Source organism: Helicoverpa zea, chromosome 12, assembly GCF_022581195.2.
Source record: "Helicoverpa zea isolate HzStark_Cry1AcR chromosome 12, ilHelZeax1.1, whole genome shotgun sequence".
Classification (NCBI taxonomy): domain Eukaryota; kingdom Metazoa; phylum Arthropoda; class Insecta; order Lepidoptera; family Noctuidae; genus Helicoverpa; species Helicoverpa zea.
In genome coordinates this window covers 9,314,856-9,329,163 of record NC_061463.1, presented here as the reverse complement: position 1 = coordinate 9,329,163, position 14,308 = coordinate 9,314,856, and the positions used below count along the sequence as shown (strand labels likewise).

At 37.4% G+C, this 14,308-nt stretch overlaps 2 protein-coding genes across 10 annotated transcripts in view; one reads left to right on the top strand and one right to left on the bottom strand.

Annotated features, from left to right (window-relative positions):
• The window catches only part of LOC124635134 (supervillin-like), a 206,710-nt gene extending 205,054 nt beyond the window's left edge, over nt 1-1,656 (top strand). For all 8 annotated transcript variants that reach the window (XM_047170931.1, XM_047170929.1, XM_047170930.1 and 5 more), the window contains one exon: nt 85-1,656. In XM_047170931.1, the coding sequence (XP_047026887.1) occupies nt 85-171 (87 nt within the window). In that variant the 3' untranslated portion in view covers nt 172-1,656. The remainder of the gene's footprint in view (nt 1-84) is intronic.
• Nucleotides 1,657-5,511: 3,855 nt separating this feature from the next.
• LOC124635137 (sarcoplasmic reticulum histidine-rich calcium-binding protein-like) lies at nt 5,512-9,431 on the bottom strand. 2 transcript variants are annotated; one of them, XM_047170942.1, is made up of 4 exons: nt 9,315-9,431; nt 7,985-8,199; nt 6,583-7,213; nt 5,512-6,435 (listed from the first exon to the last, which is right to left on the bottom strand). In XM_047170942.1, exons 1-4 carry the CDS (start codon nt 9,319-9,321, stop codon nt 5,666-5,668), a joined length of 1,623 nt encoding a protein of 540 aa, XP_047026898.1. In that variant the 5' UTR covers nt 9,322-9,431; the 3' UTR covers nt 5,512-5,665. The 2 variants fall into 2 exon arrangements, with proteins under 2 accessions (XP_047026898.1, XP_047026897.1); XM_047170941.1 differs by having other exon boundaries at nt 5,512-7,213.
• Nucleotides 9,432-14,308: the final 4,877 nt, after the last annotated feature.

Genomic DNA, 14,308 nt, shown 5'->3' with positions numbered 1-14,308 from the left:
AACCCAAGGTAATATTTACTGGTTTTTCAAGATGTGTTAACTACATTTAATCACCTTCTCATAATTATTATTTTGTGATTACAGGAGGCTTTCGGCATGACCAAAGAAGAGTTCTCAGTGCTCCCGGCGTGGAAGCAGACCAACATGAAGAAGGACGTCGGTCTGTTCTGACGCGCCACACAACACATACTACACACATTTTGTACAACCGCAGCTCTTTCGTACTTTTTTACTCAATCATGTCGTCAATGGATTTGATACAATTATTGTTAAGAGCACGCTTATATTCTATAGTAAAATAAATTTGTACTAACGGTATGTACGTACCTAACGATGTATTCGCGCTCGTGATATTTTCATGTAACCGCCGTAGACGATAGCCAAGTAGTCAACTGATGGATTTGGACGCAGGAATTGTTAGACGGAGCTCGTCACACCCGCGCCCGCATCTAAATGTTTGTATATAGTCGTTTTATTTGAATTATTTATTTCGTAACTACCATTTGTCTCGCTATTATCGATTATGATGTTTCATTATGAGTTTATGTTGTAAAATATTTTGTAGTTTTAATTACCTTTTTGATTGTCCCATGTTGGCGCGGATGTGGCGAAATAAAAAAACTGGTGATATTTTTCGATTCGACTGTAAGATACGACCGCGCAGTGCGTCGGTAGAAGAGAGTAGTTTTGCTAATGCTAATTAAATGTTTTTTAAAACCGCTCATTGCTCGGTCGTGTCGATCGCGGAAGGTTTTAGCAAATGTCTGGTCAAAGTATGGTTATTTGTTATAAACCGCTAGATTTACACAAGTACTTTACTACTATTGTATTCGCTTTAGGGGTAGGCTTATATAGTTCTGTGGCGGTTGGAATTGTCTGCTGATCGTGACTTGTGATATTGTTCGTTTGCGTTAACTCGTGCTAATGTTAACAGCGCTATGCGTTATTCAAATTGTTAGTAAGTAATTCCAGTGCCACAGAGCAACTATTATGTATATTTTAACACATCACATATCTTATCTACTCATTGCATCTTTTATACTGTGCGTTAGGTGGACCATGATAAAGTTTTAATATATAATCTTACGGTATTCCGTACGTGCGGCTTGGCTTCGCGGCTCTGTACTCGAACACGTACTTGACTATAAGGATATTTGTAATGGACTTTGTGTTGCTAACAGAAACATTTGACTTTATAAATTATCGGTAGCGTTGTGTCAGCCGCGGTACCCGAGTGCCGTCGGTCACACAATCACCGCTCAGTCTATTTGTACTTTATTTTTGAAGCTGTTGGTATGTTGTGTACAATTTTAGAAGTTTATTTTTTATATTCTAGCTTATTGCTTATAGTGTGGGACGCACCACGACTATCTGGTTCGCGGAGGAGAAATTGCCAGTATTGTAAGAATTTTACTGCCAATGAGTAGAATAACTCTAACAAAACAGTCATACTTTAGTTAACTAAATACCAATATAAACTTACTTTATGTCCTAAATGCATTTACGGCCGACATTATCGTGGCCTACGGTGACATGAACATCTCAAATCCAATTTTTAATATTTTGCTTTGGTTGTGTTACTTATACCTAAATAATTATTGTATTTGAGGATTATTTTGTACTATAATAAATGATGTAATAAATTCTTAAAATTGATTATTGTGGTTTTAATTTTTTATTTATATCGGGTGTACCCAATCACATTAAATCCTACCACATATACATATTTTAAGGTATTCTATAACGAATTCAAAAAAATTGAACCAAGACCATCCATTGGTTTAGCCACAGGAATTATTTTACATTTTAATAATTGGAACACATGTGTAAAGCAGAGATAAATTATGTGACCCCGGCAAGCATTCAAAATAAAGGTTGCCGTTCTTAGCAAAACCTTAACTAAAAGAAGAAAGAATATTTGACAAGTAATATGAAATTTATTTTAATAGCAATAAAGTCCATAGTCATGCGTTTACGTCATAAGAGAAAAGAAAAGAAGTAATTTAGCGTTACACCGGGATCATTGCTCAGGGCCGTCTTTAAACTATTTGAGGCCCTGGGCACATTAGGATCATGGGGCCCCTGTGACCTTGAGAAAACACTATTTAGTTATAATATTCGTGGGTTAAGAACTAGAGTAGCGTAAGGGCAAAAATACAAAAAAATTTTTTTTTCACCATTCGTTTATTTAATCCCCATATTTTTATGTGCCAAAAAACTGGATCGATGTAGTGTGTTGATTGCTTAGTACAACAATAACGTATATAAAAAAAGATATTTGTTTATTGCCAAAATGAAGTGTTTCTGCTTACAACAATCTTGACATTATTTTCTCAAAAAAATTACGAGCACAACGATCGTAACTCGATTTACAGAGCGAATAAGACACCAAAATATGCCTTCAATGTAATCGCTTAAATAACGTATCTTGCCATACGTTAATAGTGCAGAAAGTTTGATTATGTAGGCTTAGTTTGTTTCGTGCCAAATAAACGTAAAGTACCGTTACTGTCCTTGTTTCGTAAGCTTCCGTAATTTTTCTTCCTGCCAAAAAAACGTAAGGGTGGGATACGGTACTATGGCACTAATTTATGGAACAGCTAAAATGACGTATGTCAACCAGTTTTTGAAAAATAAATTTTATTAAAATGAAACCGTATTTTGATTGACCAAAAAGTTACATTATTCTGTAGCCGATAAATAAAGTTTTATTATTAGTAAAAATCAGATATCTAACTACTATAGATTTACCCCACAAAAAGGGCTATAAGATAACAGTAGGTAAATTTGAGTTGTTTTCGGGCTCTCCTGAGAAGTTGTCATTTTGGCCTTACGCTACTCTAGTTCTTAACCCTCGTATAAAGAAAATAGACAAACAAGGTTCTAAATTTATTTTTATTTAGTTACTAACTACACTCTTTTGCAAAAAAAGCGGGCGCCTACTCGAAATCTTGGTTTTAAGGACTTTACGTGAATTTCAAAGGGTTTTAATGACTGTAGTATGTTACTAGTATCAAAAAAGTTAGCCAAGCATGCGTGAGAGTGTATTCTAAATTTGAATTTTGGAGAAATGCTAAGAAACTGGTTAAACCTTGCTTGGGATTCATTCCTGGTAGAAAGTTCGTCGGCGTTTTGAAAAGTTTTTGACCTGATTTTCAGAAAACTGATAATGCAGTTTAAATGAATGATTAATGAACCTTTCTTTTACATCAAAACATTTTTTAAGAACTATGCGTCTTTGGTAAAATTTTCACCTGCTCTAAATGGTCTATGTATAATGATGTTGATGGCAATGTTAAGAGTTTCGGTATTTTTGTGTAAAGCCTTCTATTGTTTAGATATTGTACCCATGCGGTTTAAAGTATCCCTTTCTGATAAACAAACACAATTTAGAGGAGTCTCAGTACTTTGGACTGCGACAAAACCAATTTGAAGTTAGCAGTGCCGATCACAACTCCTCTCCTATCAGATTTTGACATTTAGAAAATACCGAATTTTGGGATAAATATTAAATTAACCATATGAAAAATGTTGAGGAGGGTTAAAGCTATGCAAAAAGTAAAATTATTGCCGCGTTGAAGCTTTCGATAACTCCATAGGTGTCGGGTTACTAAACTATGTTTTAGAAAGGTGTCGTGAATTCAAAATTATTGGCCGAAGATATGTTTCTTAAGAAATGAGCAGGTAGCCAATTATTGTTATGATTTAAGCAGGAAAGTGCTGTAGATACACGAAAACCTCGGCGCAGGCAGGTTTATTTCACAAAATGTCCGTTTGATGAAAACACGTTATTTGAACGCTCAGACTCATAGATCTTCAGAGATCTGCGGGGTTCCCCCGGAGGCGCGGTTGTTTAAAAATCAGTGGTTACGAGACCTCAATACTTCATGCTTACAGTCTATCCGTTAATTTCTGTATTTTGTAGAATTTCAAGATTTTTCAAACTCTGATAGGAGACGAGTTGTGATCGGCACTGCTAACTTTAAAGTGGTTTTGTCGCAGCCTAAAGTACTGATACACCTCTTAATCATGTTTATTTATTAGGAAGGGATATTTAAAACCACCTGGGTATAATATCTAAACGATCGAAAGCTTTACACAAAAATACCGTAACTCTTAATATTGAAATCAATCATCAGTATGTACCATTTAGAGCAGGTGAAAATTTTATTAAATATGCGTAGTTTTTCAAAACTATTTTGACGTAACAGAAATGTACATTAATCATTCATTTAAACTGCATTATCAGTTTTCTGAAAATCAGGTCAAAAACTTTTCAAAACGCCGACGAACTTTCTACCAGGAAATAGTCCCAAGCAAGGTTCAACCAGTTTCTTAGCATTTATCCAAAATTTAAATTTAGAATACAGTCTCACGCATGCCTGGATAACCCTTTTGATGCTAGTAGCATACTTCAGTCATTAAAACCCTGTCAAATGCACGTAAAGTCCTTAAAACCAAGATTTTGCATAGGTGCCCGCTTTTTTGCAAAAGATTTTATAAAAAAATAGGATATATAAAAAATAATCTACAAAAGTAACTAGCCTTGCATAAAATCCTTAGATTAACTCTATGTTGATTGCAAAGTTACCCTTCTAGATTTAAGATGAGCAAAATCGTTAATCACTTCTTCAAAATCTATGGAATTGAGAATATCACATTCTATGGACATCAGCGACAAACTAGTTAATCTCTCTTGAAGCATTGTACTTCTTAACTCATTGTTTATTCGTTTCAATTTGGAGAAGGAGCGTTCTCCGCTGCAGTTAGTTATCATCATGCTTAAAAATATTCTCAATGCAATTTCTACGTTAGGAACTGTGTCTTCAATTTTGTTTTGCTTTAATAGATTATATACTTAGTTCCTGTACACTGTTAGGTGCTTGAACATTTTTAAAGTATTCTTTTAAATGTTCATTATCATTCTTTTAATTGGTCATTATCATCAGATTTCTCAAAATTAATGTTTTTCGGTAATACCTAAATATCGGTTATCATTTGGTAATCTGGCAGGAACTAGGGGGCCCCATTCGATCGCGGGGCCCTGGGCACTTGCCCATAGTGCCCAGTGGAGAAGAGGGGCCTGTTATTGCTGCCAACCTCATTAGATATCAAAGGAGATCATTCAAGTCTCGAACATTTTGCACCCAAAAATGAAAGTGCCGGCCAAAGTAAAAATATAGTAGATTCTCGTAGAGAATAATGCCCTGAAGATTTTTTACTATTACAAGAATCGTCTACAATTAACCCTCAGGCTGCTATCGGACTTTGACAATACAAAAATCCCACAATGTTTGAACATCACATTACGGCCCCGGCACTTTCAATTTTGGGTACGAAATGAATGATGTCCAAAAAATTAAGGCAAAATGGCTAAATAAAGTAAGTCCGGCTAGTGGACCGCAATACAAATACACTCCATCATAGACGTTTGTTCAAAGACACGGCGAAGCCAAACGATGAATATAAAATAATGATCTCCTGGTCAAAAAATAAAATAAAACAAACACGGTCAATAACTAATTAATGTAATAACAACAATAAATATTTACAAAATTGCACAAAGTGTTTTTCTAAACTTAAATAAATTAAAACTAATTACTTCTATGACTTCTGAAGGCTCTTCAAGATAGCATTTGTCAATGCTACCGAAGTCTTTCTGAGTTTAAATTCTGAATAAGCTTTTGAAGAACTTCTTTGCCCTCAACTCCTCAATATCTGATTCATCGTCATCTTGTTCATCGTCATTTTCGTCATTGCTTTCGTCATTGCTTTCGTCATTCTCGTCACTGGCTTGTTCGTCGTCCTCCTCTTCCTGGCTTCTCTTGGATTCGTCTCCTTCGTCAGCATCCTCAGCGTCATCAGCTGCCTCGTCATCTTCGGCGTCTTCCTGTCTTTTCCTTGGCTCGATCTCACTTTCTGCTTCATCATCAGATTCAACCTGACGTTTCCTACGTTTGAGTTGTTCCTCGTCGTCGTCTTCATCATCATCTTCATCGTCAGCTTGACGCTTCTTGCGTTTTACGTCATCATCATCATCGTCATTTTCGTCATCATCTTCTTCTTGGCGCTTGTTAGACTCATCTTCATCTTCATCGTCATCCTCATCTTCTGCCTGACGTTTCTTACGTTTGAGTTCCTCTTCATCATCATCCCAATCATCGTCGTCATCTTCTTGACGCTTCTTAGCCTCTTCATCATCATCCTCGTCATCCTCATCTTCCACTTGACGTTTCTTACGCTTTACCTCATCATTGGCATCTGCTTCCTCATCATCATCTTCTTCTTGACGCTTCTTAGAGTCTTCATCATCTGCTTCCTCATCATCATCTTCTTCTTGACGCTTCTTAGACTCTTCGTCATCATCCTCCTCATCATCATCTTCCGCTTGACGCTTCTTACGTTTTACCTCATCATCAGATTGCTCCTCAACGTCTTCGTCTTCCTCTTGGCGTTTAGATTCTTCGACTTCTGATTCATTCTCATCCTCGTTCTCCTCCTGACGTTGCTTAGCTTCTTCTTCATCGTCAGCCTCATCATCATCTTCCTCTTGACGTTTTCTGGCTCCCTCGTCCTCATCATCATCATCCTCATTTTCATCTTGGCGTTTCTTCTTTGCTTCTTCATCCTCTAATTCTTCATCATCAGCTTCTTCCTGACGTTTCTTGGCTTCCTCATCGTCATCATTTTCATCATCGTCATTCTCTTCTTGGCGTTTCTTTTTCTTGGCTTCTTCGTCATCTGAATCTTCCTCAACTTCTTCTTGACGCTTCTTTGATTCTTCCTCATCGTCAGCATCTTCGTCGTCAGCTTCTTGCCTCATCAGCCTCTTAGCTTTTTCGAGTAAATCATCTTCTTGCTCATCGACGATCTCTTCCTGTGCTTTGCGGTTATCTTCCAAATATTCTCCGTCGAATTCATCGTCCTCTTCTTGTCTTATCTTTTTCACCTCTTCTTGTTCTTCATCTTCTTGGATGTCTTCTTGTTTGATTCCTCTGAAGCGTTTTACGTAGCGTTTGATGGCGTCATCTTGCCATTCCTCGCCGGAGCCTTCGCTGTCTTCCAATGGCTCGGGCTCCACTTCTTGTTCCTCAGATTCAGACTCGGGTTCGGGTTCAGGCTCGGGTTCAGGTTCTGGCTCGGGTTCAGGCTCAGGCTCTGGTTCAGGTTCTGGGTGAACGCAGTGGGATGGAGCGGCGGTCCAGTCGCATACCTGGAATTAGAATGAATAGCTCCTTTTAATATTCTCATAGAGATAAGAGTGTTTATTCTTATAATTGTTTAACCTTTTAAGAAATCAGATCATTTCCTTTTTTTATTGTTGCGATCGTTTTTCTATTTTTTTCGTACATTATCTGAATTGTATCTCGAAGTTTCGTAACATGGAAGATCATTCATCATAGGCTCGCGTGATGCGCTGCGTGTTTTGTTTATCGATATAACATCGAGTATCGACACATGGCTGTCAGATACTGTCAAACTACTGTTGATAAAGATAACTGAAGGCGTAGTGGAAATATTAGTTGTCTCTAGAATTTTGGGACGCATATTGGTAGATAACGATTTGAAATGAGGAAAAAACTACAAATCTACGAATGCATTGCTTAAATGCGATTATGCGATGAATGAAAGCTAATTACCATAGAGATGTACAGCCAAGTTATTATCTAGGTCACATCACATCACGAGCAATTTATTAAAGTCGTCAATTAAATCAGATCCTAAAACCATTATTTTTTACTAATGGTGGGTAAAAAAAAAATGGGCTGCCCGGGTAACTGTGTTGAGGAGGTCAGATAGGCAGTCGCTTCTTGTAAAGCACCGGTACTCAGTTGAATCCGGTTAGGCTGGAAGCCGACCCCAACATAGTTGGGAAAAAGGCTCAGAGGGTGATGGTGGGTAAAGAAAAAATAGTTTTAAGTCTACCTGAAACCTTGAATTGCAAACAGACAACAAAAAACAATCGTTAAAAACTTATCCTCACCTGCTCCTGTTCATTGAACCACGTGTGCGGAGGACATTGCATCAGATACGAACGTCCCGAATAGCACTGATAGTACAAGAAGCAGCTCTCAACACTGGCGATCCTTAGGAAATCTTCCTGGTTCCTGCAGAGAGTCTCCGGGTCTTGTCTCAAGGGGATTGAGACCCCGGAGCAGCTGGCGAGCGCAGCCGCTATACATAACAGCCAGAGGGCAGCTGGAATGTTAACAGGGCATTAATATTTAGTAGGTCTGCTGTCTGCTTCCTTGATGCTTAAGTGATTATTTGTAAGCCCCTTTTGGGATTATGAAAGATAGGTGAAGAACTGACAAGAATTACGTTCAGCTTTTGAAATTATTCCTAATTATACTGTAGATTTATGTAAGTTTTGGAGCGAATTGTTCCTCTCAGGATGTTTTATTGTTTTACAAATTTTCTACATGTCGCAAGTGGTAATTATTACGTATGGTAGATGTTGCAAATAATCTTTCACATATTCTTTTTTGTCACTTTAATAAAGGTTACAATTACCTGAATCTAATATACTTAGGTACTCGGGTACCTATTCAAGTTAATAACAATGACGTAGATCTATGTACATAGTTATGGGTATAACAATCTTACCATAGTTTAAAGTTCCACTTAATTAGAACACCCTCTAAAACTAATTACACTACCAATTTCCAAATAACACCGGCCAAGGTGTTCATCAAGTTCATCAATCAGGTCTAAATTAATCCAATAATGTTACTCTTCCGTCGAACCGCCCCCTAGTTCAAAGAAGATATTCCGGTCCACGACCAACCTACTCCTTGATTTGCATAATTATATTAACAAACATACAAACACACATGTTTCCAAGTATGATAGCCAATACATAGATTACGTTATCATTCAGGACTCGTCAATTTCATACAGAATCCACAATCTGCATACTAAAATTGTTGCCAACTTTAGTTGAAACAATAGGGGACGGAACTAAGTAGATTTGGGTTCAATTTCAAAATGTAAAGTTAGTTTCACTGTCTATCTGTACGAGATGTGTATGTGACAGAAGTTGTGGAATTAGTCGTTAAGATTTAATCATTGTTTTCCAAATGGAGATACTAGCTAGCTTTAAGTAAAACGACTTTTAGCATAGCGAAGTTGCGAAGTTTGACCAAACTTACATAACATTTTAATTTCAATTTATCCTGTAATCCTAAACTATATTGCAATCATTACAAGAGCATTTTTTTTTCAAAATTAACACAATAACAACAAAACTTTTGCCTTCTTACATAATTAGGTAAAACCGAGAATCAATTATATAATAATCAAAATGGACTTACAATTCATTTTGACCGCACTATCGTCACTGTTGCGATCCGGCACAAAAGTAAGATATAGTAGGTAAAGCCTTCAATTTTATCGAGAGCATGGTATCGGACGATGATAACGGCTGCCGATACCGACAGATATACGAGCGAGATATTGTCCGTCAAGCGTTATCCCAACTAAAGCCGGGATGCTGTGAACGCGACTGACGACTAAATAATCGCACGTTTATAGAAATACCCCGTTCTGTTCTTAATCGACTTCAGAAAAGGAGGCTCTTATTTGTGTACCTGGTATCTTTTACAAGCTTACCATAATAAACAAAGTACTTATGATGTTATTCATATTATATGTCAACGTATAAAGTTAAACAAAAAAAAAATGCGACTCAAGCTCTAAATAAGAATCCCTTCTGACTATTGCACTGTGATTCCTTTCCAGAGCTGCAATTCAGATATTTATCCAAAATAGATACAAAGACAGACGAACAGATTACAATTAATCATAGATGATTAGATAGATGGATTACAATCTGCCAAACACTTTATTAATGAAGATAACCTTTACTCAAAATGTACTCAGATCTATATGTTAACTCCGCAAATTGTTCAGACAACATTTTCTTACACATCTAAGGAACTAATAAACGCCATATTATCTCTTCATTTTCTTCTTTCTTTCATTCACCCCATCAGCACTTCTAAAGCGCATTTATGAAATACATTGAATATTTACAGAGTACCCGGGAAAATCATAATGAATGAAGGCTTTTTTTCCATATTTTACGTCAAACAGAAATTAGTGGCTTCCGCCCGTGGTTTCACTAGCGTCCTCAGGGAATTATCTACCTTCGTCACATAAGGATAAATCTTAATAAAAAAAAATCTTCTATGACGTGATTCTCTTAAGATAATAGTATATTGCCACCTACTTACTATATCAACAGTGGCGGATTAACGCATAAGCACAACAAGCACGTGCTTGGGGCCCCTGTTCTCCAGGGGCCTCCATCCTCTGCTGGCGTTTCATTTTATACCTACCTACATTTTATTTACTACTTACTTATTTTATATTAGGCAACGATAGCGCGTTGAAGTCGCTATCGGACACTCGTTGGCAGTAACGGCTTTAGGGTAGGGCGCGGTTGGGCGACGGCCCAGGGCGCCGGACATAAGGGGCGCCGCAGGCGCCCCCAACCAATCCTTGATCAGAATTTTACTCCTATTTTTATTTTAATTTTCATCAAAGATCGCAGCTTACAAGAACTGTATCCAAATGTATGGATAGCATCAGGGCCGCCTTAACCTATGGTGCAGGGTGTGCGAATAACCCGGGCGCCCGTGGGCTCAGGGGCGCCGCGATACGCTCCTCGACCAAGAAATTTCAATTAAATTAATGTATTGTCATACAATGCCGGGCGCGTTAGATACACTACTTTTATGTCCCAAAACTGAAAAATTTTCGCGCTCGCTTCGCTCGCGGTTTCTTTACTTTAACTCTTACATTTTTTTTCACATATAGCTACTTTTAATTTAATGTCCCACTACACAAAAAAATTCGCGTTCCCTTCGCTCGCGGCTTCTTCACTTCACAGTCGCCTTTTATTATATATGTTAAGGACTTTTAGCGATCCAAATCTCAAAAAAGCTTTTTCGGGCTTGTTTCACTTTATAGTTGTTTTTATTTTTCAATTTTTTTTTTGTCTACCCTAGCAAAAAGGTAGCGTCGTTTTTAAGTCCTTTTATTAATAAGAAAGTAACTTCTAGTTTCTATTTATGGTACTACTTTAAGTCCCAAAATTTTAATTATACAAAAAAATTCGCGCTCGCTTCGCTCGCGCAATCAGAACCTGTGTCCCCGTGTTTTTGCATTCACCAACCAGCAATAACTTATGTACGATTGGGCTACATTTTACGTAATTTTTGCTTTGACTTGTTGACTATAAAAAAAATCGCGCTCGCTTCGCTCGCGCAATCGGTCACTACGTATGTCCCTGTTTTTCGGATGGGTTTGAATTGCAGTTGGGGGCGCCGTAGAAATCTCGCCCAGGGCGCTAGTAGAGTTAAAGCCGGCACTGCTCGTTGGGAAGCTCACGCTGTAACTACGAGTGCAATATAACAATCATATCCGAAAATTTTGGGTGCTTTAGATCAGTGGTTCTTAACCGGTGGTCCGCGGACCACTGGTGGTCCCCGGATTCAGTCCAAGTGGTCCGCGAAGCTTTGCTTCGCGACGTTGTTATCGATCTTACGTATATATCGATCTTACTTGTCCAACAGAAAAAATGAAGGTTTGAAATGTAGCCCTTTTACGTAATTTTGGTTCTGAGTCTTAAAAAATAATAAAGATTTCTCGCTCGCTTCGCTCGCGTATTCAGAAACTGTATGTCCTCGTTTTTTCATTTGTCAACAAACAAAAAGTTAAGTACGTTTGGGCTACATTTGACGTAATTTTGGTTCTGAGTTTTAAAAAATAATCAAAATTTCCCGCTCGCTTCGCTCGCGTATTCAGAAACTGTATGTCCTCGCTTTTACATTTGTCAACAAATAAAAAGTTAAGTACGTTTGGGCTACATTTTACGTAATTTTGGTTCTGAGTTTTAAAAATAATTAAAATTTCGCGCTCGCTTCGCTATTTGTAACTACATAGGCGTCGCGCGATTTCTTGTCGGTCAATTTCTTCTACTTTCCATTCCATTTAAGCAATAAAGGGTCTACACAGGCTCAGTGCTTAGGGCCTCGGATACTCTTAATCCGCCACTGTATATCAAACAATATTCGTTCGTTATTTTTAGAAGAGCAACAATAGTATTATACATCAGTGGAGCTTGTCTTTAATTAGTTTAACGCGTCCATCTCAGGAACTACTTATCCAAATTGAAAAAGTATGTCAGTGATAGTTAGCCGATTTATTAAAGAACTCTAGTTCTATCACGTAATATCGAAATATGTAGTCGCAACAGCAAGACGTGACTTTAACAAATTGGTGAGCGTTTATCTCAATAAAGCCGCGTATGATGTGCACATGACCTTCCAGGCATGTCACGCGAATGCAAACAATCGTTTGAAGAAAATTGTAGAATTGCTCCTTCTTTGAATAGGTACATTAACTTTCGTTATTGCTTTATTGGTACGCGAAAACACCTATTTATGTTTGTAGAGTGAGTAGTTCTGTTAATAACGTTGCAATTAATGAATTCAAAAAACCTAGTTCATTAACAAAATATTATTATTTTTTATTTTGATGATTTGTGTAGCTAAATATTTGATTCTGATCAAGCCTATTCTTTTCCCAACGTTCGGATCATTTTATTTTTGAATTTGACACAGGTAAGATTAAATTTGGTTTATGCCACAAGCGGCTTTACAGCTTTGAATTTATTGCGTTGCATCAATTTAGGGTTAAGCTTTAGCGCCAAAAATTGTTTTGCAAATAGTGAATAGAATAGATTGAGCACACTGCAAACTTTTAGTCAGCCGATAGTTTGTCTGGGTTCATAATTCAGTATGAAGACGAATGGTAGTACGCACATGCAAAGATCAGGTATTTAGCTAGTAACACGCCGACTGAAAACGTTGATTGAAAATTTTTGCCAACTTTCAGGTCAACTATCAACCCACTATTTAGTGTGAGTGTGCGGGTACTCTAAGGGCAGACATTTTTGATCAGTGGAGGATGCTAGTGAAATTGCCAGAATGTTTGTAAAGATAATCTTATTGCGAGATTGCTTCCGTACCGATAACATTCTGTAAATTCCGTCACTCATATTACACACATTTCACTGTTACTTAGGTACCTAAGTATTTCATTTTCAGTATTTGAGATAGGTATCTTAGATACCTACAAACATAATGTAGACAGACTAATGAAATTAATTTTAATTAAGTAACACACATTCCCTTCGTCAATTATGACCCAAATATGTGTGTATCATCCTATCCTTCAAAGTTTCACCTACATATACGAAAGGGGAACTTATACAGAATTAACCTGCCGCTCAGTTATGCTGAGTCCCATAATAATAGTTCGGGAACGTTCTCCAATCTTAGTGTAATGTTAAATAAACAACACAAGACGTCCAGTCTCGTTTGTTACAATATTGTTCTTTGGGGAAGCCATTAATTTGTGAGATATGTCATATGTGTCGCTCTAGAGAACGTCTGGACACTATTCGTGTTGTGTTCGCGTCAAATAAAATGTCAATGAGACAATGATAACGCTTGTGTTCGATTTCTCTGACAAATAATCGTTGCTATGAATAAGTATAAGTAGTATACTATAATAGAACTAAGTATATCTTAGACGCCATGGACTGTGTTTCGGATGGCACGCATTAAACTGTAGGTCCCGGCTGTCATTGAGCATCCTTGGCAGTCGTTACGGGTAGTCAGAAGCCAGTAAGTCTAACACCAGTCTAACCAAGGGGTATCGGGTTGCCCGAGTAACTGGGTTGAGAGCACGGTTGAGAGGCAGTCGCTTCTTATAAAGCGCTGGTACTCAGCTGAATCCGGTGAGACTGGAAGCCGACCCCAACATGATTGGGAAAAGGCTCGGAGAATGATGACTATAATAGAACCTGGAACACACAGACATTGACTACATATGTAATAGATGTTTTTTTAGTGCTTTAGATGCACGGTCTGTCTTTTCATTTAAGTATAGGTTAGGTATGGGATAATGAGTTGAATTGGTGAAATAGGATAGTTCAATTTATAAATGCTAAGTATTTATAAATGCAATTTATAAGTATACGTAGGTAAGTATGTGATAAACTGTTAAAATTACACGTCTAAATACGAAATAATGCATTTAGAATTCGCAAAAATTTAAATACAATATTGGCGGTACATTTTTTTCAGAAGAGGCCTTCGCCTTGCAGTGACACAGAATAGGCTCAACCTTGACATAAGTGTCAAGTATTACAAAAATAGTTGAAAATAAACTTTTTCTAACACCTGTAACAGTTACGCTTCTCAGAATTGAATTGAATAAAAATAAAGTTTAAAAC